We start from the raw sequence: 25,669 nt of genomic DNA on the forward strand, positions 1-25,669 counted from the left end.
AAGTAAAGGGGCTGAATAATTTTGCACGCCCAATTTTTCAGTTTTTTATTTGTCAAAAAAGTTTGAAATATCCAATAAATTTCGTTCCACTTCATGATTGTGTCCCACTTGTTGATTCTTCAAAAAAAAATTACAGTTTTATATCTTTATGTTTGAAGCCTGAAATGTGGCAAAAGGTTGAAAAGTTCAAGGGGGCCGAATACTTTTGCAAGGCACTGTAAGTGGAAAGAGGAACACCCTCGCCTCTTTGGAGGGTCTGTGGTTCCCAAAAGGAACCGGTGCCTCCGACGTGGCATTAGCCGCAACCTCAATTTTCAATGTTTCACGCACTGACACAAACAGTTCATCCACCAGCGCCTATTATAGCATGGCTAGAGGAGCAAAGGAATCATCCTCACTATCTGAGCACTCAGGCTGTGTGGACACAAACCCAGTAGGGTCGTTATATACTGAGCTCACCCCGAAAACATAACAATCAGGGGAGGCCGCTGACTGGGATCCCACAATATGCTTACCATACCAGGAACAGGGTGGGCACAGCTCCAGACAGGATACTGCTCCATCGTAATGTGGGTGCTGTCAGCCAGGAGGAAACGCTGCAACTCAGGTCGAAAGCCAGTTCGCATGCACCCTCGCAAGACATTTAACTCGCAGGCAAGCCCCCGCCAGTGGGGCTATGTCGCAACCGACCTAGCACGGAGTTGCGGTATGCACACGCTCGCTGCCTGGACTGGGGAAACCCTAAGGATCTATAGTATCCAGTTCATCGCCACTTGATTGTAGTTCTCACAGGAACAAAATAATAAAAAGAGGAATAAAAATTCCATTCAAAATGAAAAAATTGCCAGGACCAGAGATCCCAGCAAGGAACTAGGTCCTTACTCCTGACTAGGCAGAAGAAAACCAAGTGCCTATAGCTGAGAGTCCCCCAGGGACTGCCCATAGGCGTAGTCAAACTTTTTTCTGCCTAGTGTTCTGCTCCTGTAGGGGCAGTATAACATAATGGTTAAGAAGAATCAGGAGCTGTGTCCGTCAATGAACAAAAGAGAAATATGGATTTTTGTACTTATCATAAAATTATTTTCTCAGGGTCCTTTGCTGTACAGGAATTCTGAAACCTTTGGGTTATACTGCCCCTTAGAGGAGGACTAGACACTGGTAGACAAAAAAAACTGTAGGCCATCCCTGAGTAACTCCTAATATTAGCATGTCTCAGTCTGGTAGAAGAGCAGAACTAAGAGTGACAAGACAAGAGTCCTTTAGTGAACTCCAAGAAAGGGATTTTAAGGTGAGTACAATAATCCTTTTTTTTCACTTGTGGATGTAGCACCCTCCTAGGTAGGTAGGTGCTAGGCAAAATAATCTATTGCTCCTTCTGCTTATCAGGGGAGTCTGATCTGTTAGTTTGCCTGTCACATGTTTCCAGGTGTGATTCACTGGGTCTGAGGGAGTGTTCCCACTGTATCCAATGAGGGAGCTTGTTGGACAGTGGAGGAAACCCAGCTAGTGACACACTGGCTTTTGTAGGAGCCCCAGTGGGAGGGCATTCTTGCAATGCATCCTGGGATTGCTCATAAAAGCTGAGGGGACATGTGACAGGGCGTCTTTGGCGGGAATCAGCGTCCCAGGAGGAGGCAGACGGCTGTCTCTCCTCCTGCTGTGTATGAGAAAGGTGGTCTTAGGCAGTCAGCCTAGTGAACCAAGTGTGGAGCTGTGCTGTAGAGGATCCAGTGAAGCTGACGGTGGAGCTGTTGGCAGAGTCTCTGGGGAAAAACAGTGTCCGTGAGTACTGAGGGACTTGCCAAAGGGTATGCCCAGGAAGGGGGACCACTCCAACAAAGTCAGGGGATCAAGGGGCCAGCTCACACAGAGAGTTACAGTAAAGGGGGTACTGTGTAGAGAACCCTGAAGAATAGGGACAAAGGGGGTACCAGGAAGGGCCCTGAAGAGTGTTCTACAGTACAGTACAGCTTATCTAAATACTTCTTCACTGCATAGTCAAGGTGAAGCAGCGGCCTTGCCGCATTCAGTTTTTCAGCAGCCCCAGCAAATTGTGCATAATTATTCAAGTTGGAGTATCCCACTTATCCCTTCTCCTATCCAAGTTTTCAAATAAAACTACAAAAAAAAAAACCCCTAGACTGTTTTCTGACTGAGCCAAGTACTTAAAACATGCTTTATTGTCAAGTTGTTGCTAAGGGTAACCCAGGGGAATCCGTAACCAGCAGCTCCCAAGGGAGTAGTGCTACATGTACATGCCAGTTAGCTAAATCATCCATCAGATTTTATTATTTTTTGATTAATCCAACATTAACCACTTTACCACCGGAGGATTTTGCTGTCTTACGTCCAGGCCACTTTTTGCGATTCGCACTGTGCGTATTTAACTAACAATTGCGCGGTCATGCAATGCCGTACCCAAACAAAATTTACGTCCTTTTTTTTCCCACAAACAGAGCTTTCTTTTGGTGGTATTTGATCACCTGTGCGATTTTAATTTTTTGCGATATTAATTAAAAAAAAAGCGACAATTTTGAAAAAATAACAATATTTTTCTACTTTGACAGTTAAAAAATATCCAATATATTACATTTTTATCATATATTTAGGCCAAAATGTATTTAGCTACATGTCTTTGACAAAAAAAATTCTCAATGAGCGTATTTTTAACTGCTTTATGACAGGAAGGTTTTACCCCATTCCTGACCAGGCCATATTTTGCGATTCGGCACTGCGTTACTTTAACGGACAATGCAACGCTGTACCCAAATTAAATTTATGTCTTTTTTCCCCACAAATAGAGCTTTCTTTTGGCGGTATTTGATCACCTGTGCGATTTTTACTTTTTGCGCTATAAACAAAAAAAGAGCGACAATTTTGAAAAAATAACAATATTTTTCACATTTTTTTATATCAAATTCCCCCCCCCCCCAAAAATTTAAAAATCAAAATTTTTTATCATTTTAGGCCAATTTGTTTTCTGCTACATATTTTTGGTAAAAAAAAAAAAAATCGCAATAAGCCTATTTTGATTGGTTTGCGCAAAAGTTATTGCGTTTACTAACTAAGAGAAAGATTTGACATTTTTGTTTTTTTTTTAACGAGTAATTGCGGCGATCTGCAATTTTTTTTTTTGCGGGACTGCAACATTGCGGGGGACAGATCGGACTCTTGACTGACATTTTTGACACTTTTGGGGGTACCAGTGACATTACTACAATAATCAGTGCTATACATATGCACTGTTACTGTAAAAATGACACTGGCAGGGAAGGGGTTAATTTTTATTGGAGAGGGAGGGGTTAATGTATGCCTGGTGCTTACTGACGTGTGTGGGGGAGGTGACTGAGTGACACAGAGACAGATCGCAGGTTCAGCTATGCTGAATCCTGCAATCTGACCCTGCCTGTCACTTAGGAGATCCGCCCGCTTTGTTTACACAAGCGGGCGGATTTCCACACTAGATCCCCGACGATCGGGGAAGAGCGGCGGTGATCACCGCCGCTCCTCCCCTGGCCCGACTCCCGCTGTGACTGAATACAGCGGGAGCGAGCCTCCGGCGGCGTGTGCGCGCGCCCCCCACAAGGGAAGGAGTCCAGCGACGTAGGTCTACGTCGCTGGATGATAACGAGCCACATTGCCGCAGTAGCAGCAATGTGAGCGGGGATAAAGTGGTTAAAATCGAATTATTTATATACTCTTTACCCTTTAGCTTTGAGTTCCATGTTACAATCATTCCTATCCATGCACCATGAGTCTCTTAGATAAACTACTAAATATTTAATTGGAGTAGAAGTCTTGGTTAACATGTTGTAATGATTCTACCAGTGCAAAGCTAGGAACAATCATACCCATTCCAGCACTACAGCTCTTGCTCTCTCCAGCTCTTCTTGTAGATCAGCCAGTTGGTTATTGAGCTCCAGGATCTGGCTGCGGGCTTCCTCCTGGTAATGCAGCAGTCGTGTCTTTTCTTTTTCAGTATTCTCCTGGTTTTCAAGCTCCCGTTTTAGCAACTTGTCTTGTGTGGCCATTAAGGTGTTGAATCGGTCTATCATCTCCTGTACCTCTTGGAACTAGAGAGGAATACAGCCAGGAATAGAGCTTGAAACACATGATATTTCTCATAATCCTATTTGAGAACACAGAAATCAATTGACACCTATTTTGAAATTTAAAGTGCTCATCAAAATTCACATACATCTCAAAGACCAGCAAGAACAACTTACATTTTGAATAATAGGTATTACTGTTTAACATAATACTTGTAGAGCTCCAGTTGATGAGCACTTATAATCTTGGTATGGTTTACAGCTTGGTTATGACCTCTTAATAGGAATATTCATGTTAAAGTGGAACTTTAGTCAGAAAATGAAGTGCTGCTAGATCACGTCAAACTGGCCCCTTTTGCAGGCATAGATATGTAAAACATTAAAAATAAGGGCCTATACTGTTTAATCCCTTTGCGCCTAAGGGTAAAACAAATGTTCACGCTAAACCCAATTTTGCAACTTTGACATGTGTTAATAAACCTGTACATATCATGACAACTACTTTGTGCATTAAGGTGGATTATACCTTGTTTTTTCAGGAAAAATTGGGATTTTATTTGGTGGTAAATGGTAACAGATTTCTCCTGATTTTTTTTTTTTTTTTATTTTCTAAGGAAAACTGGCCCGAAATAGTTAAAAATATATATTTTTTAAATTTAACTGTATATTTATTGCTACTACCATAACCTACCACCAAAGAACAACCCAAAATAAATTCTTCTGCTCCTGACAATCACAGTGATACTACATATGTGTATGTTAGTTGTTGTTTGTACCCATAGTACAGCCAAGAAACAATAGTGCGCATTTTGTGTTTTTTTTTTTTTATCCTGCCAAAAAACACACTGACACTGATACTAATTTTAAAAAAAAATCCTGTTCAAAAACTAGGACGGGGACTGACCTAGATCAAACCTTGATCTAGGTATTTTTTTTTTTTTTTTTTTTAATGATTATTATTATTATTTTTTCTACAGACACTTTTTTTCTATCTCTGCAAGGACAGAAAAAGATACAATGTATCTGTCTTGTCCATTCTCAGAGACATAAAACACTTGGGCGAGCTTCACAGTTACTGATCACTGTAATAGCCACTGTAATAGGCTATCACAGCGATCAGGTAACCCGTAATCGGACATTCCGAGTCCCGATCGTTAGACCTCGGGGTCCCTGTGCTGTGTAGGTGTCTGATCTGCTGACAGCCTTAAAGCAGAATTAAGCTCTCCTATCCTTTAAAGCCAAGTAAGCAGCTTCTGTTTGATCTGACTTTCCGTGATGCCGCACATGTGATCAGTTATGACACCAGCCATTTGATGATTTGACAGTTTGGCTGAGGACACAAGCAAATGTGACAGATAGTAATCCCGGTGTTCTGTCGAATTAGCCAATTAGTAAAAATCTCCAACCACGTCACTTCCGGTGCAGCTGAGTCACGATCAGCTGCCGTGACGTCAACACTGTGCATGCACAGATCATCAGAGGTCAGGGAAAATTATAGAACACCAACATTTTGGTACACATAAAACATTTCTCATTCCCCGTCCTATTAGTAAACTTGGGTAAACAGCGGCCACTCACTGGAATTTTATTATAACATGGCAACCTGTCGGCAAATAACCTTTCATAGAATTATGGGGGGAAGATCAGCTGCTCCCAAATTTACAAATAGAAGGAGAAAATAGAAATATTTTGGGTGTACTAAACCTTTCGGATTTCCAGTCCTATTGGTAAACTCGGGACCAGCTGCTCAGGGGGTCTGGGCTTCAGCAAAATGGCAGCTTCCAGCAATAGGAAACAGGAGCAATGCTGGAGACAATGTACAGCACACACTAGTTTTGGTAGCATTATAATAATGTGCAATGTATGTTTCTTGCTAAAGAACATTATTTTTTATCATTTTTTGGGTAAAGTTAAGCTTTAATCTGTTTGGTAATGTTGCTTACCCAAGGTACACAAGTGTTGATTTTGAGGAGCAACATCACAATGCTTACCAGAAATATCAGCTGAGAAATGACATTTTACAAATCTGTATGCTGCAGAACCAACAAAACTGCAACTGTGAGCTGTTTTTTGATCCACACATTAGGGGGGCAGAGAAGGATGTCCTGCCATAACATGCATGTAGAGAAAGGCCAGATCTGTCACTGTCATTATATGGCCAGGTGTAACTAAGTTTTATAAGCAATATAATTACACAAATGAAAAGAAAATATCGCATGGCTCTGCTTAGGCAGTTGGTTCCCCATAAACAGAACATCAGTTTGCAAACATAACCTCCGTACCTCATCAGTCCTCTCCAGTACTCTCTGCAGGTAGTTTTGGTATATACTGGTCTTCTCTTGTCTACGCAGCAGTCTCTCATTACATGCTAACAGCTGCTTGTTTTCAGCCTGTAAGCGTATGGCTTCCCTTTCTTTCTGAGCTGCCAGCTGTCGCTCCTCAGCTGCTTTTCGCAGTGCGCGTTTACGCTTTGAGTCATTTTCCTGCAGTAAATCAAAGTGTGAGGTATAAAAAGGTGACCTGTGCTATAAATAATAATATAACAAGTCTCTTTATGAACAATGTCAGTGGCCCACATCACTCACGATCCCATAACTCTCTCTAGCATTTTTTCAGATACAGTACAGTGTCTTGAAAAAGTATTCATACCCCTTGAAATCTTCCTCATTTTGTAATGTTACAACCAAAAAGGTAAAACGTATTTTATTGGAATTTTATGTGATAGACCAACACAAAGTGGCACATAATTGTGAAGTGGAAAGAAAATTATAAATGGTTTGCAAAAGTTTTTGCAAACAAATATCTGGAAAGTGTGGCGTGCATTTGTATTCAGCCCCCCTGATTCAATACTTTCAACCACCTTTCGCTACCATTACAGCTGCAAATCTTTTTGGGTATGTCTCTACCAGCTAGAAAGTGAAATAATTGCCTATTCTTCTTTGCAAAATAGCTCAAGCTCTGTCAGACTGGATGAAGAGCGTCTAGGAACAGCAATTTTGTAAGTCTTGCCACAGATTCTTAATTGGATTTCGGTCTGGACTTTGACTGGGCCATTCTAACACATGAATATGCTTTGATCTAAACCATTCCATTGCAGCTCTGGCTGTATGTTTAGGGTCATTGCCCTGCTGGAAGGTGAACCTCTGTCCAAGTCTCAAGTCTTTTGCAGACTCTAACAGGTTTTCTTCTAAGATTGCCCTGTATTTGGCTCCATCCATCTTCCCATCAACTCTGACCAGCTTCCCTGTCCCTGCTGAAGAAAAACTTTCCCACATGATGCTGCTACCACCATGTTTCACGGTGGGGATGGTATTGGCCAGGTGATGAGCAGTGCCTGTTATGCTTGCCATTCCGGCCAAAAAGTTCAATCTTTGTTTCATCAGACCAGATAATTTTGTTTCTCATGGTGTGAGAGTCCTTCAAGTGCCTTTTGCAAAGTCCAGGCCAACTCTGACCAGCTTCCCGGTCCCTGAGGAAGAAAAGCATCCCCACAACATGATGCTGCCGCCATTGTGTTTCACGGTGGGGATGGTGTGTTCAGGGTGATGTGCAGTGTTAGTTTTCCGCCACACATAGAATTTTGCTTTTAGGCCAAAAAATTCAATTTTGGTCTCATCTGACCAGAGCACCTTCTTCCACATGTTTGCTGTGTCCCCCGCATGACTTCTCACAAACTGTAAACTGAACTTCTTATGGCTTTCTTTCAACAATGGCCTTCTTTTTGCCACTCTTCCATAAAGGCCAGATTTGTGGAGTGCACGACTAAAAGTTGTCCTGTGGACAGATTCTCCCACCTGAGCTGTGGATCGCTGTAGCTCCCTCCAGTTACTGTGGGGCTCTTGGATTCTTCTCTGATTAATGCCCTCCTTCCCCAGCCTGTCAGGGGAAGGACTGTAAATATAGCACACACTATTCATAGTAAAGATCAGAGCGCTCATAAATCAAGGTTGGCCAGAGATGAATCATGCAAGCACTAGGCTCCTACATTCATGTGGGATCCTTGTTCAAATAGAATGTTTCTAACTGCTTTATGACATGTGCACTGGCCAGTCATAGTGCTCAGTGAGAGCCACTCTGGTTCTGCCATGGGCAACATACGCAGGAACACATAAACCATGACAATAGTTGGGGAGAAAGTCTACTGTTGCATATAAACCAGCGCCAAACACTTTGATTTACTGTAAAGTCATGTTCAGATTTTTGGAAAGACAATATTTACCCAGGCCTAGCAGTACTTTTTTTCAGTACACAGCATTCTGCTGCTCCATTTTGTACCACAATTAATTACCAGAGATGGCCAGAGATGAATCATGCAAACACTAGGCTCTTACATTCATGTGGGATCCTTGTTCAAATAGTATTTTTCTCTTTCCTATTTTGTAGATAGCAAATATTTAACATACTGCAAAGGACAATAAAACACCATCATCATGATATCCATCTCTAACTGGTTGTTACTGAGAAATATTGACTGATGTATTGACCAAGAAGCTTAACTCTACCTTGAGAAACTTATCAAATTTAAACAGTGAATCCTTAAGCTTCTCTTCCTTGTGTTCCAACTCTGCACGGCGCTGCTGAAGGCTCTCTGTTTTCATTTGGAATTCCTGTAATAAAGTGAAGGGGTATATTAGTACCATGTTATTTAATAGTAGTATTATGCACAATTAAAATATATTACATTCGCTGTGCACAGAATTGACAGACTTTTGACTACCCCTGTGGCCCTCCAACATAAATTCTTCTTATGCTAAGGCCTATAGATGTACCTGAGATATGCACCTGTGGCCTAAAATCTAGTTTATTGATTTGAAACTCAAACTCAAACTCAAACTGTGGTTTTAGCTGGCCATACAATGACCAAAACCTGGCTGGTTCAGTGCGTGGCAGTCTCCAATGGAAGGAAGTCAACTACTTGAAGGGATGTGTTGGAAAATGTTTCCCAATCAGCAGCTGCAACCGCTGATCAGTGTATACCTGACAGCAGCAGGTGAAGCTGTCAGAATACAGTGTCCTGGCAGACAGATGTCACTGGCTGTACGAAAAAAAAAAGACTACTTGTATGGCCAGCATTACACATTCACATAGCAGTGAGTGGTGCTTCCAAAATGAAAGCTATAACACAAGATTAATAAACAGAGAAATAACACAATATAGTGGTAAAAGAAACAAACAATAAAGATTTTGGCTTCACCTCTTTCTGTGTATTTAAAGCTTGCTCAACTTCAATCATTTCTCTTTTCTTTTCTAGAAGACGGGTAGCTGGAGTTAGGAAATCATCTTCTCGATCTGGCATTCGCCTGTTATAAATAGTAGAGTAAGTCTTACTTTTAGTGAATGTTTTAACTGGTACATTTCTAAACAGATAAACAGGAGTCACATGCATGGAAAAAAGGATTCTAAGAGATTACATCCGTATTCCTGGCAGTGTACAATATGAATACTAAGCCTTTCTCAAACTTAGGCAATTGAAGATAAAAAGCAGCATAAGCAGAGGATACATTCAGTGGAAACTACAGTTCAAAATTATCAGTAATTTTAGAAATGCAGACAACTGTTCCATGCAAATCTTAAAATTTCCAGTAAAGAGCATCTGTGCCCATCCACCTCTCAAGTCTTACCACTGGTTAGAGAGATTGTCCATCGGAATAAAGGACCAATTTTGGTCTATACCTCTGAACCCAGGGAAGGGGCGAGGGGGGTAGGCAGGAAAGGTGACTGCCTTGGGTGCCGCAGTAAGGAAAGGGGAGCAAAAAGCGCAGGACCTGCAATTTATGCTGCTGAGGTAGTTTACAACCTATTGTGGGGCACACTTTGACCTTTTCTCCTCGGGTGCTGAAAGCCCTTGACCAAGCCCTGTTTAAATCTACTTATCATTTTGACATGCAGTGCTTACCAAAAAATACTCTCTGCTGATATATTTTTCTTCCTAGATCTTGTATGAAATATCTAGGTTTGTAACAGGTTTACTTTAGCAATACACATATACGATAAAGTTAACATATGATTGAAAGTATAGTTACATAGTTTGTGATGTTGAAAAAAGACATCAGTCCATCCAGTTCAACCTATGATGTGTGTGTGTGTGTGTTGGCTGTTAACCATACATTGTATACCCCTGTATGTTGTGGTCTTTAAGGTGCCCATCTAATAGTTGTTTGAAACTATCGATGCTCCCTGCTGATATGACTGCTTGTGGAAGAGAATTCCACATCCTTACTGCTCTTACAGTGAAGAACCCCTTACGTATTTTAAGGTTAAACCGTTTTTCCTCTAGTTTTAGTGAGTGGCCACGTGTCTTATTGTATTCCCTTTCTCTAAAAAGTTTGTTCCTTATGCTAGGGTCGCCAGTACAGTATTTGTACATGGATATCATATCCCCCTTCAATCGTCTCTTCTCCAGAGAGAATAAGTTCAGTGCTTGTAGTCTTTCCTCATAGCCGATGCCCTCCATTCCCCTAATTATTTTTGTTGCCCTTCTCTGGACTCTCTCCAGTTCCAGCACGTCCTTCCTGAGGACCGGTGCCCAGAACTGGACAGCATACTCCAGATGTGGCCGGACCAGAGTCTTGTAGAGTGGTAGAATAATTTCTTTATTTCTGGAGTGAATCCCCTTTTTTATACATGCCAGTATTCTGTTGGCTTTGCTTGCAGCGGCTTGGCATTGCATGCCACTGCCAAGCCTGTTGTCCACCAGAACCCCAAGGTCCTTTTCCATCTTAGATTAACCCAGAGGTTTCCCCCCTAGTGAGTAGCTTGCTTTCTGGTTTCTGGCACCCAAGTGCATTACTTTACATTTCTCAACATTAAACCTCATCTGCCATGTAGTTGCCCACCCCATTTTTTTGTTCAGGTCCGCTTGTAAGGTTTACACATCCTGTATCGAAGATATTGGCATGCTTAGTTTAGGATCATCCGCAAATACTGAGATTGTACTAGATATCCCCTCCTCTAGATAATTTATGAATAAATTAAACAGGATTGTTCCCAGGACAGAACCTTGGGGGACCCCACTTTCCACACCCGCCCAATCCGAGTGCTCCCCATTAATCACCACCCTCTGTACTCTCCCCTGGAGCCAGTTCTCTATCCAGGTACTTACCCTATGGTCAATACCTACATTCCTTAGTTTGAACAGTAAGCGTTTGTGGGGAACGGTGTCAAAGGCCTTTGCAAAGTCCAGATACACCACATCCACAGGCTTACCTTTATCTAGGTGGCAGCTCACTTCTTCGTAGAAGGTTAATAGATTGGTTTGGCAAGAACGATTTTTCATGAATCCGTGCTGATTACTACTAATAATACTGTTTTCATTACTAAAGTCTTGTATGTGGTCTCTTAACATCCCCTCCAAAATCTTGCAGACTACTGATGTTAGGCTGACCGGCTTATAGTTACCCGGGATATATCTCGGCCCTTTTTTAATTGGTACCATGTCGGTATTTTTCTAATCAGCTGGCACCATACCCGTCAGTAAACTATCCTTAAAGATCAAGAATAATGGTCTGGCAATCACCTGGCTGAGCTCCTTAAAAACCCTCGGGTGCAAGCCATCCAGTCCCGGTGATTTATTTATGTTAAGTTTCTCTAGTTTAGTTCTAAGTCTATCTTCTGTTAGCCATGGGGGTACTTCCTGAGGTGTATTATAACAGTGCGGGATATTCACAATAGTGCCTTTGAAAATCACTAATTGTCACCTATTAATTGTGCACGGATGAACTTTATATTTATCACTGCACCAACTGTATTCACCGCACACGGATCATCATTTGCACAAAGATTTGTTTATATATATATATATATATATATATATATATATATACACACACACACCTTTTATGCACATGGACTGTTGAGTGCACATAGAATTATTGATTAATTTTTTTTTTTTTTTTTTTGATCACTGCACCAGATTGATATATGCACTTTAAATTATTTATCAGGATCACACACGAATTTGTTATACACCTTTTAGATATTTATTGATATTTGATTATTTTATATTATTTATTGATTCATCATAGCACTTTATATATATATATTTGGTCACACATGCACCATTTGTGAATTAGCAACCTATTACTGCGATTCAGTTGGCTGTTGCGATTATCAAGGTCATTATATCTTTATGTGTCGTTTTTAGAAAAGGAGGGTTTTTTATTCTACTGGGAATTAATATTTTAGAATTTTTAATTAGTGTCAAGGAATCGGATTTGGATGTTTTTAAAGATTCGCATTATATATGTCGTCTTATACCTCCTTTGTTTATAGATTGACCTGATGAAAGTTGTCTACAAGTAGGATTTACTTCCCACCTTCATACACCTCAGACAGATATAGGGATTTTTTAAGGATTTTAAAGGAATCGGATTAGTTTGCAAGAGGTGGATCATATATGTTTCGTATACCTGCTGACTTCGGATTTAATTATCTGGTCTGTCTATATATTATAAGTAGTGAGACCCCCTTTTTTCTTCAGCATCTTCCTATATCTTAAGACGTCTCGCTGCGATTCTGACATTGGTAGACTTGGTCAGAGTCTTTTCTGAGATCTCTTCTGTCGGGCGCCGACTCATTGTGTCTTCCTTATTGCATTGGTATTTAGTGATTAATACTAGATTTGGCTGCATATAGAATCGGATTGAATCCGAATCTCAGAGTCACTATTTATTTATTTATTCATTTATAACGAGCTGCGGCATATTAGAGGAATCCTCCCACTCGGATACATACGTGACAGCGCATTTATCACCCCACTATTTTTTCTCGTTTGATTATTTAGTTTAGCATTACAAGCTGGGTTAGTGTAGCCCCCCCGATTCTTTTGTGAAGACTGAAGAGAAGAAATTATTTAACACTTTCGCCTTTTCCCTGTCCTCTGTGGCCAAATTTCCTTTGTCGTCTTTTATGGGGCCAATTTGTTCTGGCCTCGCTTTCTTACTGTTTATATACAATTTTTTGGGGTTCTTTTTACTCTCTTCCACTATATGTCTATCGTGTTCTATTTTAGCTGCCCTGATTTTGCCTTTACATTTCTTATTACACTCTTTGTAATGCTTGAATGCTGCCAATGACCCCTCAGCCTTGTATTTTTTGAAGGCCTTTTCTTTAGTATTAATATGCAGTTTTATGTTGGAGTTTAGACATCCAGGGCACCCAGTATGATTATTTATGTTAAGTCTACCCAAAATTGAATCCAAATGACTGAATTGTCCCGTACTCTTCTGAATAAAATAGATATGTAAGGACTTTCAACACCCCCTGAAGACTCATGGGCTTGTTTATGTGGCAAGTTCACTTTTAGAACACTGTTTACTGATAATCAGATTTACTTTGCATCATTCATTTGATCACTTGTACGTAGCAAATTTTATTTTCTTCTTTCGAGGTTCATCAGTTTGCTTTGTCCTGGGACTCTTGTGTGGACACACAGAATTGCTACCAAAATGAACGTAAAACAAACTTTGCGATCTGGGCATACGATGTTTTGAAAAGGCGGTAATTGAATGGGATGCTATATAAAATATAGTCTTGGAAGCTGTATGATACATGTGATGATTTCACTGAATATATGGTGTAGTAAAAAAACATATAATCTCTTCTCATGCATTAGCAGACAGGTTCTGAAGCAGTTGTGCATGCCAACCGATCAGCCCATGAAGCACTAACTGAATTGTTAGAGTGCACCCTAACATAGAAGGGAGGATTCTTTTAGACCATAGCAATGGTGGAGTGAGAAGCAGAAGCCCCTTGCAGAGTTGCAGGAAATACAAAGAAAGAATTGGATTGCCAAAAAAAAAAAAAGAGGCTGTAGCTGAGACTCTCTTAACCTATACCCCATCAAGATAGTGCAGAGAAATTTCCTTGGGAAGTTCCAGAGCAAGACCTAAGGAGGGAAGGATAATGTTCTGGGTCAGGTGAAAGGAGAAAAAGCTTTATGGCTCAGAACAACCTTGTCCTTGCGTATCACTAGGAAAGGCTCTTATATAATAAGGCCGCTAACTCAGAGACCCTCCTATGTGAAGGTGACAGCAATGAGAAAAGCCACCTTGTGTGGTCAAATAAGGGAATATATTGAATTGTTTGGAGGGCAGCCTCTTAAGGGCTGAAGATCCCATGGAAGAAATGTGTGCAAAACCCTTTAACAAAAGCTTTACCTAAGAAACGAGGGCACATGGCCTCTGAAACAGAATGGCCAGGATTTGATCCTTGATGCTACTCCGATACTGGCATATACAAGACTGCAGAAAGGATAGGCTGAGCCCCATAGAATACTTCCTAGGATGAAATTTCCTAGGCTCACATCTCGCAAAGTATGCCTTCCAAGTGTGATGGTTGACATTGCGAGAAGTTCATTTCCTAGCCTATAGGAAGGTATGGTTGACCAAATACGATAAGCTCCTATTCCTGAGAACCTGGGTTCTAACAGCCATACCATTAGAGTCAACGACAGAAAAGCAGGGTGGTGGACTGGTCCATGGAAAAGAAGGTCCGTATGATCCAGAAGGGCCCATGGAGAATCTGCCAGGAGTCTGAATATGTCACAGTACCACGTCCTTCTAAGCCAGTTTCCTGCAGTGAGAATCACCAGAATGCCCTCCATCTAGATGTTGTGAAGCAGACTAGGAAAAAGCTGTAGAGGAGGAAAGGCATAGATTAAATTGAACTGATCCCAGCAAAGTATCCTCTGCAAAAGTCCCCGGACCTGGCGACCACCCTCTCCAATTTGTCTTTGTAAATCTGGATGCCAAAAGATCCATGTCTAGAGTCCCCCACCTGTGGCAATGGCTAATTTCTCTGAATCCAGATACTTATGGCTGAGAAAGTCTGACTGCCAACTTTCCACGGCTGGATATAAACTGCAGGCAGGACCAAAACGTGTAGTTCTATCCAAGTAGGGGTTAAGTCTGCTTTAAAATGAGCAGCGTGACTTCTGGTGCCAACTTGATGGTATATGTAGGCCACAGCTGTGGCATTTTCTGATTGAATTTTGGTCAGATGGCCTCACAAATGAGAGATCAAGTGTTAAAGGCACAACCCAGTTCCAGGATGTTGATGGGAAGAAGAGCTTCATCCAATGTCCCCTGTATCAAACAGGCATTCAGGACAACTCCCCAGCCTGAAAGTCTGGCATCCATTGTCAGAACTTTCCACAACTTTTGGGGAAAGGGTTTCCCTGACTCCAGCACCAGACTGGAAATCCACACCACGTCAGGAAATATATGGTCTTGTAGGTCTGACATGTGGTGGATCAGGGACTGAGTCGATTTGTCTCATGCTGCCAGAATGCTGTGTTGCAATTGTCTGGAGTGATCCTGGATGTACAGCAATGCCTCAAAAGGAGACTACCATAAGGCCCAAGACCTTTTTGCAGGCACAAATTGAGGGCAGATTTGGGGTCCAGAAGTCTGGGCCTGTGGAGCAGAACAGAAGTTTGTCCTAGGGCAGGAAGATTCCAAACAGGGCCATGTCCAAAATCAGGCCCAGATACTCCAGCCAGTTTTAGCGATGAATTTTGAAGGTGGAGAATACAACATAGGTACATAGTTACATAGTTAGTCAGGTTAAAAGACACAAGTCCTTCTGGCTCAACCAATAAAAAAACAAAACAGTAATGAAAACCCAACCATACAATCCTATACCCGCAGTTGATCCAGAGGAAGGCGAAAAAACCCCAGCAAAGCAAGATTCAATTTGCTACAGCAGGGGAAAAAAATCCTTCCTGATCTCCCGAAAGGCAATCGGATATTCCCTGAATCAACTTTACCTTTAAATATTAGTACCCACTTATATTAAGTACACCCAGGAAAGAATCCAGGTCTTTTTTAATGCAATCTAGTGAGCTAGCCAGAACCACCTCTGGAGTGAGTCTATTCCACATTTTCACAGCTCTTACGGTGAAGAAACCTTTTCATATTTGGAGACAAAATCTGTTTTCCTCTAGACGTAAAGAGTGCCCATTGTCCTCTGTGTTGACCTTAAAGTGAAAAACTCAACACCAAGTTCACTATATGGACCCCTTATGTATTTATACATGTTGATCATATCTGCTCTTCTCAAGAAAGAATAAATTCTGTTCCTCTAATCTTTTCTCATAGCTGAGCTCCTCCATGCCTCATGCATCTGTCGTTCATTTAGAATTTTTGCGTCCTTGATTTCCTTTTTACATATTCTGTTATATTCTTTGTAACAATTAAACAATGATAGTGTTCCTTAATTTTTATATTTTTGAAAAGCTCTTTTCTTTTTATTTATATCTTTTTTAACTTTGGCCGTGAACCACAAAGGTTTTATTTTTAGCCTTTTAAACGTATTATCCATCATGTGAATATACTTTGCAGTGAGTCTGCATAAAGTCTTTTTGAAAAATTCCCATTTCTGTTCTGTGCTTATCAATGCCAATATTCCCTCCCAGTCTAAATCCTGGAGAGCAGCCCTCATCCTTGGAAAATTTGCTCTCTTAAAGTTAAGTGTTTTTGTATTTCCTGTATGCGTTTTTTGCTTACAGCTAACATTAAGTGAAATCATACAGGACATTCACGGAAACCTTACAGGACAACTACATGTCACAGTTGGTGGATTCCCCTACCAGAGAAAACGCAGTCCTGGATCTATTGATCACTAATGACCCAGACATAATCTCGGAGGTAGGAGTCCAGGACAACCTGGGCTCTAGCGATCACAGGATGAGCACATTTAGTGTAAATAACAATATAACACGGCAAGTGGGGAACATAAGAACCCTAAACTTCAGAAGGGCAAACTTTCCAAAATTGTACTCATTGATGGAAAGGGTAAACTGGGACCAAACCATGGGATCACTGACCACAGAGGAAAAATGGGAATGCTTTAGGAACATATTAAGCAAATGCATCTTGCAGTGCATTCCTATGGGAAATAAATTCAGAAGAGACAAAGCCAAACCTGGCTGGCTAAACCGTAGCGTTAAAAAACTTATTAGGGGAAAAAAATTGGCCTTCAAGAAATATAAATCCGAGGGCACAGTATCGGCTTTCGAGCAATACAAGGAGGCAAATAAGAAAAGTAAACAAGAAATCAAGATGGCTAAAATCAACTTTGAGAGACAAATAGCGGAGGATAGTAAAAAAAAAAAAAAAAAAAAAAAAAAAAAGAAATTCTTTAAATATATCAACAGCAAAAAAACTAGGGCAGAGCATATTGCACACATAATTAACGATGATGGGAGGATGATTACAGAGGACACTGAAAAAGCAACCGTGCTGAATGCTTTTTTCTCGTCAGTCTTTACACAGGAAAAGGAGGGGTACACTGACCATGACTGTATGGTTAATAGTAATACACAGGACTTGCCACTATGGCTAACAGAGGGTGAAATCAGGGAAAGGCTGGATAAACTTAACACAAACAAATCACCAGGCCCGGATGGCGTACATCCGAGAGTACTCAAGGAACTCAGTAAGGTTATATCTAGACCACTGTTCCTGATCTTTGCTGACAGTATTAGGACAGGAGATGTACCAGGGGATTGGAGGAGGGCTAACGTGATTCCGATATTCAAAAAGGGCCAGAGGCATATCCCGGGAAATTATAGGCCTGTCAGTTTGACATCAATAATATGTAAACTTCTGGAGAGGATGATAAGGGACTATATCGTAGAGTATGCTAAAGACAACAACATCATCAGCAGTAATCAGCATGGGTTTACAAATGGGCGTTCTTGTCAAACCAATCTCTTAACATTCTACGAGGAGGTGAGCTGTGAGCTAGATAGGGGCAGACCAGTGGATGTGGTGTACTTGGATTTCGCTAAGGCGTTTGATACAGTTCCCCACAAGCGCTTAATTTATAAAATAAGGTCTGCAGGTATCGACAGCAGGGTTTGCTCTTGGATAGGAAACTGGCTAAAAGGCCGTGTCCAAAGGGTGGTGATAAAACAGCGCTTACTCAGACTGGTCTGAGGTAGTAAGCGGGGTGCCCCAGGGCTCAGTCCTGGGACCAACCTTGTTCAATTTATTCATAAACAGCATTGAGAACGGGATCAGTAGTTCGTTATCAGTTTTTGCAGATGACACAAAATTGGCCAGGGCAATAACTACACAGCATGAATCAGATATCCTACAGAATGACCTGGACAAAATAACGGAGTGGGCAATGACATGGCAAATGAGGTTTAACGTGGAGAAGTGTAAGGTTTTGCACTTGGGGACTAAAAACATAAAAACACAATACACGTTAGGAGGGGAACCCTTGGGGGAATCAAAAATGGAGAAAGATCTGGGAGTCTTGGTTGATGATAGATTAGGCAACAGCATGCAATGTCAAGCGGCAGCTGCCAAAGCCAGCAGAATATTAGCATGCATAAAGAAAGGGATGTATTCCAGAGATAAGACTATAATCCTTCCACTTTATAAAACTCTGGTCAGACCGCATCTGGAGTATTCTGTCCAGTTCTGGTCGCCAGTCCTCAGGAGAGATGCGTTGGAGCTGAAGAGAGTCCAGAGAAGGGCAACTAAACTGATTAGGGGGTTGGAGGACCTTAACTATGAAGAGCGGCTGCAATCGCTCGATTTATTCTCCCTGGAGAAGAGACGTCTGAGGGGGGACATGATAGCAATTTATAAATATCTTAATGGGGATCTCAGCTTAGAAAAAAAACTGTTCATTCGAAGGAATTGCATGAGGACTCGAGGACATACAATGCGGCTAGAGGAGAAGCGTTTTAACCTCAGGCAACGAGGAGGGTTCTTTACTGTTAGGGCTACAAGATTGTGGAATTCTCTACCACAAGAGGTGGTTTCTGCAGGTAGTATGGTGGCTTTCTCTTTTAAACGGTTTTTATTGAAGGCAAAAGAAACATGGTACAGTAACATGCAGTAGAAAGATTAGGTGCATGCCGTGATATAACAAGTCACAGTAAATATAGAACTACAGCATATAACCTTCAAGGAATAGGTAACAATGTGATACGCATAAGAGATCGACCCGGCATCCCGACTGAGAAGCAGTAATGGCACGTACAAATTGAAGGTGTGGCCGAGGTCACAATGCGTAGATGGGCCCCCTCATAGAAGGGGTCTCAACCAAAACAAAGGTATAACACTTAATGAGATATGCCAGGGGCCGAGTGGGGAGAGGGGGCTGGGAAGGCAGGGTTGGGATGAAATCAGGGTAGGTAGGAGAGGGTTATGGGGGGGGGAGGTAACAGCAGGTAACCAGAGGAAGCCTCGAACCCCCCAGGGGCCCAAGTGGGGAAAGAGGGTCGGTAAGGAGGACTTCCCAATCAGGTGAGTACAAGGCTGTCGTCAAGGCCTGGTGGTAGGCAATGTTCAATCCAAGGCAGCCAGAGCCGTTCGTAGGGGGTCAGTTTATCCAATAAAATTGCTTCCGTTTTAGCATGTAGCATGGCTTGGGTAACTCTGTGTAGCATGGTCAGATGACAGAGCGTGGGGGTTTTCCATGCTTTCGCGATGGTTTGCTTAGCAGCAGTCGTAACATAGAGGTAGAGTTTGAATTGACGGTGGGTGAGGTTAGGTGGCTTGCGATTCAGGAGTATGGTGGCTTTCAAAAGACTCTTAGACTTACATCTCAAGGATCAGGACATTAAGGGCTATGTGAGATTATTACAGCCACACACACCTACACAGGTTGAACTGGATGGACTATTGTCTTTATTCAACCTCACCTACTATGTAACTATGTAACTATATTATGGTCACTGCTACCCAGATTTTCTTTTATAAGAACATTATTAATAAGCTCAGCATGGCTAGAGATTACCAGGTCCAACAGAGCATCATTTCTAGTAGGAGCCTCAATAAACTGCACCATAGAATTGTCTTGTAATAGGTTTATAAATGTTTGCCCTTTAACTGTTCCAGCAGTGCCATTACTCCAGTCAATGTCTGGGTAGTTAAAATCCCCCATTATTAACACTGTCACAGCCCTTTCTATCTGTGCAATACTGGAAGGTCTATAACAAACTCAAGTGATAATCTTTGTATTATGCACACCCATGTACATTTCAACCTGTCGGGGTTATTGGGGGTTGATTAAAATAATAATAGGTAAAAATAAAAATGATTTTAAAAGCCATGTATATTTCATATTATGCATATAAGAGATTCTGAACAGGATGGCGTCCATCTTGTTTTTAAGGTGAAATAGAGTTCATATATGTATTCTAACAAAATGTCTCTCACAGGCTTACAAAGGGTCTATGGTTTCAACAGAGATCTTTGTATTTCTATGTAATCATAAATAAGATCCCTTTTGACATCTCGATCAGATAAAACTTAGTCAGTCTGACGCTATGTTAAGGGGGATATCTCAGTCTGTCTATAAGTATAGAACAATGGACAATACCCCAGTATATTCTAGCAGACATTTAAAGATGAACCATATAAGTTTTTATAGAAAACATCATCATATGTAAGATGTATATTAACGATAATACATTGTATTCTTATTAATATAGAAGTGTGAACTTGATACTTATATAATATTAGATATATAATATATATATATATATATAGGTATACTTTTCTATGATGTGTAAGGACTTGTGCGTCTTAAAAACAAATTACTTCATGTTAAGGCATGTGGTAGGAGTGTTTATATAAGGATTGCTTTGGACTGGTTTAGTGCTCAAGGTGTCGTAAATATTCCCAAACCTAGACTATATCTGACAGCCCTTTGGCATGGTCAAATAAGTAATTGCTTTTCACTAGCCGACAGGTCAATAGGTCATCAGATAACAAATTGTTTTAATTATATTAAATACAAAATCTAATGAACGGTACAATACTGCCCTCTGGAGACGAAATACCAGGTGCAGTCTTGAGATAATTTGAAATATTCCAATATAAAAATATTATATTGTGTTAAATAATATAATTATTGAAATGGCATTACTTGCCAAGATGAATAATGGAAATACAGGTGGACATTTATGTATGTACTGGTAGTCTGGACAAAGTTTTATGTTGTGTTTTATGATTAATCTCACATATAGAGAAATCATCCTTATTTTATTATACCAAGTTTTGGGTTAATTATCAAAAGAGGTGTGTCTCTGACCTCATCAGTTTAGGTATAGAATATCCCATCCAATAGGGATAATGTTTCATCCCTCTGGGTTTTACTTATGGTAATTTTTATAGCTCTTTGTTCTTACCATATAAAAGACCAACCCAGATGAGAGATAGAACACTTTACACTACTGACAACACACCTCACACTTACACCACACACGCTATTACATTTTTCAATAGACTCATGCAGACATACTCCCTGATCGACATCATTCATCTGAAACTTGGAGGAAACTCCTCCCTCACTGGCATCCATCTTAGGACTCTGGTAACACCATCTTAAGTGTGGTAATTATGCCTTGCTGTATTATTTGATTTTATTCAACAATTGTTTATTCTTTCCTTATATGTTTTATATTGCATATTTAAGGGTAATGAGATTACAATCCCAGCCGTATAAGCCATGGTATATTTTTCTCTAAAAAGCTGATTTTTGTTTTTATACATTTTTATTAATATCAGATTCAGTGCATTATTTGCAATTTTAAGTCTTCCGTTTTGCATGGCTTATTCTCATTCCTTCTGCAGTGGAATGACTTTGGGCTATGTGATTCGCAGACCATTGTAGTCTGTTTATATAGAACATTAATTTATGGCTTATACTATACCTGGGAAGAAATGGTAATCTTGCTTTTACTTTGGTTTCACTTTCACTTTGTTTTAGTTTCACTTTGTTTTACTTTCACTTTCATTATTGAGCTAAACATCACATTGCATTGATTATTTGAAGTTAGTATTTTTATGTAGAGTTATTTTTGTGTCACTTCTTGTTTGATCATATATTGTGTTTGCATGTCTTGAGAAAAAATATTTTTATATATATTCCACGCTGTAGACTGTATTCACTAAGATTGGTATATGCTTTTAAAAAGAAATTAATCAATTAAAAAGAATTCTCGACATTGATTTATGGCAATAGGTGAAGACTCTCCTTATTCACAGATCTTTGCTTATTAACCATAAATAAATACACTGCTATATTCAGAGCAGTATAAATATTCTGACATAAGTACGAGCGCAAGATATTTATTATTAAATATTCTTACATATAATGGAGGCCCTAGCGAGATAATTATTGATTTCTTACATATGCCAATCATAAATATTGATCAGGTGACATAATCAATAACTTTAAAAAAAAAAAAATAATAATTTTTTTTTTGGAATTTTTTTTATTAATTTTGAATGTGATAGAAATGCCTTAAAAATGTCTACAGCAGGAAATGTTCACGCTGCCAACTCTGGCAAGGTGTGAGTCCCTAGTGGTAATGCCACAACTCCAGTAGATTTGGCACAGATCATAAATGTGTGGAAACACCTCTCTGAGTCTGAAATGGTGTAATATGTAAATGCTGGTTAGAGTCATATATCAAAATCCTCAGAACGTCGGGCCAATAAAGGGCATCTGACATGGGTAGAGGACAACCTGTATGTATGAACTCACCAATAACTTATCTAACACCAAAGACATCAGGAAGCGTGATCACATACATTTTGAGTCATGGCCAATCTTACTGTATTTATGTGAGGAACTGCACCAGAAGGCTCAGCAAAAAGGAGTTTAGTAAAGTTTCAATCTCAACTACAAATAAATGAGAGAATGAGATTAGGAACCTCCTTGAGCAGGTGAAAGTGACCTCTATTGGGACACATAAGTTAAGGGAATGTGGCGTGAAACTGCAAAAATAAAGTAGAAGTGTGGCAGAAGTTTTATCAAGGAAGCTGTAATGAAAGTAACCATTTGAAAGTGAAATGTAAATGATTAATGCAATAATTAGGAAGTTTTGAGCAAGGAAAAATGTTTTCTAGCAAAAAGTTGCCGAGTAATCAGCAGTGCAAAATTTTGAAAAAATAAAAATAAATAAAAATGTAACAGTTCAATTCATGACAGGAACTCATCAGTAAATACATAGCAGAGTTCCATAAGGTCATGGTTGTCATGCAAAAAGGGCAATGTTTATTAGTCCTGCATTTTAAATATGAAATAAATATTCATAGACCCAGATATGACTCCCAGTCTGTTGGTTATGACCCAGACAAAGGGGGGATAGTCAGGCAAAGAGTCCATATCCTACCCCAGCCATATTCCTAATATAGGAGGGCAGAAATTGGGCAGCCATGCATAAATAGGTATGAGTCATATCAGGTCACTGCAAAAAGACTAGCACCCCTAAAAAGACACCATAAACCTCCATAAGAATTTAAAAAGTTTTTAAAAATAGTTCTATCCTGATTTTTTTTTTTAATAAAGGGTCCTTAAACATTATTGATTACCCTGAGGCCTATGAAAACAACTTTCTGTGTTGTGCCTGCAGGATGTCATTTAAAAATTAGGCCCACACAAAAAACCTCACTGCTGCTAGAGCTGTTATCTACAATTTAAAATGTACACAGCACCAAAGCCCCATTGAATTTTTTTTTTTTATTACTGTACTCAAAAGTGCCTAACACCCTTCAATGAAGGTCTGAGTACAACCATCTGAAATTTAAATCCCTGTGCTTTGATGCATTGCCCATGTACATAATAATAATATGTTTGGCAAAGGAGCAAGTTATGCCACCTAGGCCCCAAGGGGAACACCGGATACCTTAAGGAGGACACCGGACATCCCATTAACAAGGGGGGGGGGGACACCCACAATTAAATAGGGATTTGCCCCATCCTAGGGATCCCCAAAATCCTCGGGAAGATCAAGTGACATTAAGGCCCAGACCTCACGCCAGAACCGAGTAACTGGTTCTAATGGGGATCTGTCCCATCTGTCTGAACCCGAGAGACATAGGCACCGCAGGAGGCGGAGCCAATAATCCAATTCTGTAAAGGTTTTCAGCAGAATAGATGCCAAATTGATCAGCTGATCACTTGGTTCACTCTGGGCACTGCAGCCCAGAACTAAAATAAATCCATCTTTAGGAACAAATCCTGTGGCCAGCCAAAGGCCATAAAATCCTTAAATGCCCAAGTGGCAGGAATCAAAGCGATACACTGAATAGAAGTATAGGATGCAGAGATTCTAACACCCTTTTATGCCAGGTCACAGCATTGAGGATCCTGAAATCCCTGTCAGGGGGGGATCTTGGTTGTGAGATACTAACTACCCTCCTATTTTTCAGTGGTCACTTCATCCCTCTGACTCAAACAGGTCGCTTAAAGCGGGCACATTTTGAAAAATCGCCAATGACGGTGATACCAAGGAGGATCAAACCCTAATGACGTAATGCAGTCAAGAGGTTAAAGGTTGTATACGGTAACCAAGAAGGAATCCTCAATGCCAGGTAGTTTTATTGCCTACAATAAATTGCATTGATGCCCCATAGGGGGAGATATATATATATTTTTTTTCTCCTAAGTAGTAGATAAATTTTAACCAAACATTGTATCATTGTATCATTGTCCAATGCGTAGTATCCATGGCGATAAATACATCACCATGTTAATAAGCCCCAGAGACCAGTCACCCTAGAAAAGGTCGCATATATAGTCTCACCTTCCGTGGTGCTCATATAAAGACTGATCACACGGTGGAGTAAAGGAGAACTCTGAGTAAGCTTAGGGTACCAACATCGCATTGAAATATCAATTGAGGGGAATATATATATTCATACTGTATGTTTCATTCAATAGGAAGAGATTAACCTCCCATGCCAGGTCGTTGATTGGTACAGACGGTGATGTTTGCCAAAGACACAGCGATCGGATGGGTCATCTCTCCCTAGAGCACAGCTCAGGACGGAACCCCTCATTGCATCAGGTCCCTCTTCAGGAATCAAGCCGCGAGACGCCACAGATTCTTGTTGACGGAGAGGAAGATTTGTTTCGACAGATCTTTGTGCATTTGATCCGAGGAAATCCATTGAGAGGAATCGCACTACCTCCTGTTTTCAGTTGAAGGAGATGTGAGAATGGTGCATTGCACATGTGAGCAAACCTCAGTCTAGGTGTATAACACTCTAGGCCATGCTGAAACCATTCATTATCCAACCAACATCCAAGGTTGAATGTCCAAACAGATTTCTCGGATTCCTGATTGCCAACATTGTTTTACTGCGCTTTGAATGCTAGTTGCTAATGCCATTGCAGCAGTTAATTTCTGTCTCCATTAAAACTTTGCAAACTGGAGATGCAGATTTCAAGGAACATTTGTGTTTCTTTACCAGGAGATCAGAATTTAAAAAGACTAATAAGGAACAGTTTGTGACATAGCTAACACCAGCAAAGTCGCTACGAACTGACATTTTTAACTGATTTTTTTTTTCTCAATTTTTTTTTTATCGCTTTACTTAAAAGTTATGAACAATTCCCAATATGAACTATTCTCTTACAAAAAGAGAACAAGACATTTTTTTTCCTTTTACTACTCCTTAAAAAGCTTTCTTTCCAGATAGGCCTAAGTTGCTCACTTGTCTACTGGGAAGAAAGAGGGGATATGTCGGGGTTATTGGGGGTTGATTAAAATAATAATAGGTAAAAATAAAAATGATTTTAAAAGCCATGTATATTTCATATTATGCATATAAGAGATTCTGAACAGGATGGCGTCCATCTTG

General features: G+C 40.4%; 1 protein-coding gene across 1 annotated transcript in view; it reads right to left on the minus strand.

Annotated features, from left to right (window-relative positions):
- CFAP73 (cilia and flagella associated protein 73) overlaps positions 1-25,669 on the minus strand; it is a 49,557-nt gene that overhangs the window by 11,963 nt on the left and 11,925 nt on the right. The window contains exons 2-5 of the mRNA XM_082272561.1: positions 9,244-9,349; positions 8,552-8,656; positions 6,332-6,532; positions 3,852-4,073 (exon numbers count right to left, since the gene is read on the minus strand). Coding sequence (XP_082128687.1) covers positions 3,852-4,073; positions 6,332-6,532; positions 8,552-8,656; positions 9,244-9,349 — 634 coding nt within the window. The remainder of the gene's footprint in view (positions 1-3,851; positions 4,074-6,331; positions 6,533-8,551; positions 8,657-9,243; positions 9,350-25,669) is intronic.

The sequence above is a fragment of the Pelophylax lessonae genome, assembly GCF_965119305.1.
Source record: "Pelophylax lessonae genome assembly, chromosome: 1".
Taxonomy (NCBI): Eukaryota; Metazoa; Chordata; class Amphibia; order Anura; family Ranidae; genus Pelophylax; species Pelophylax lessonae.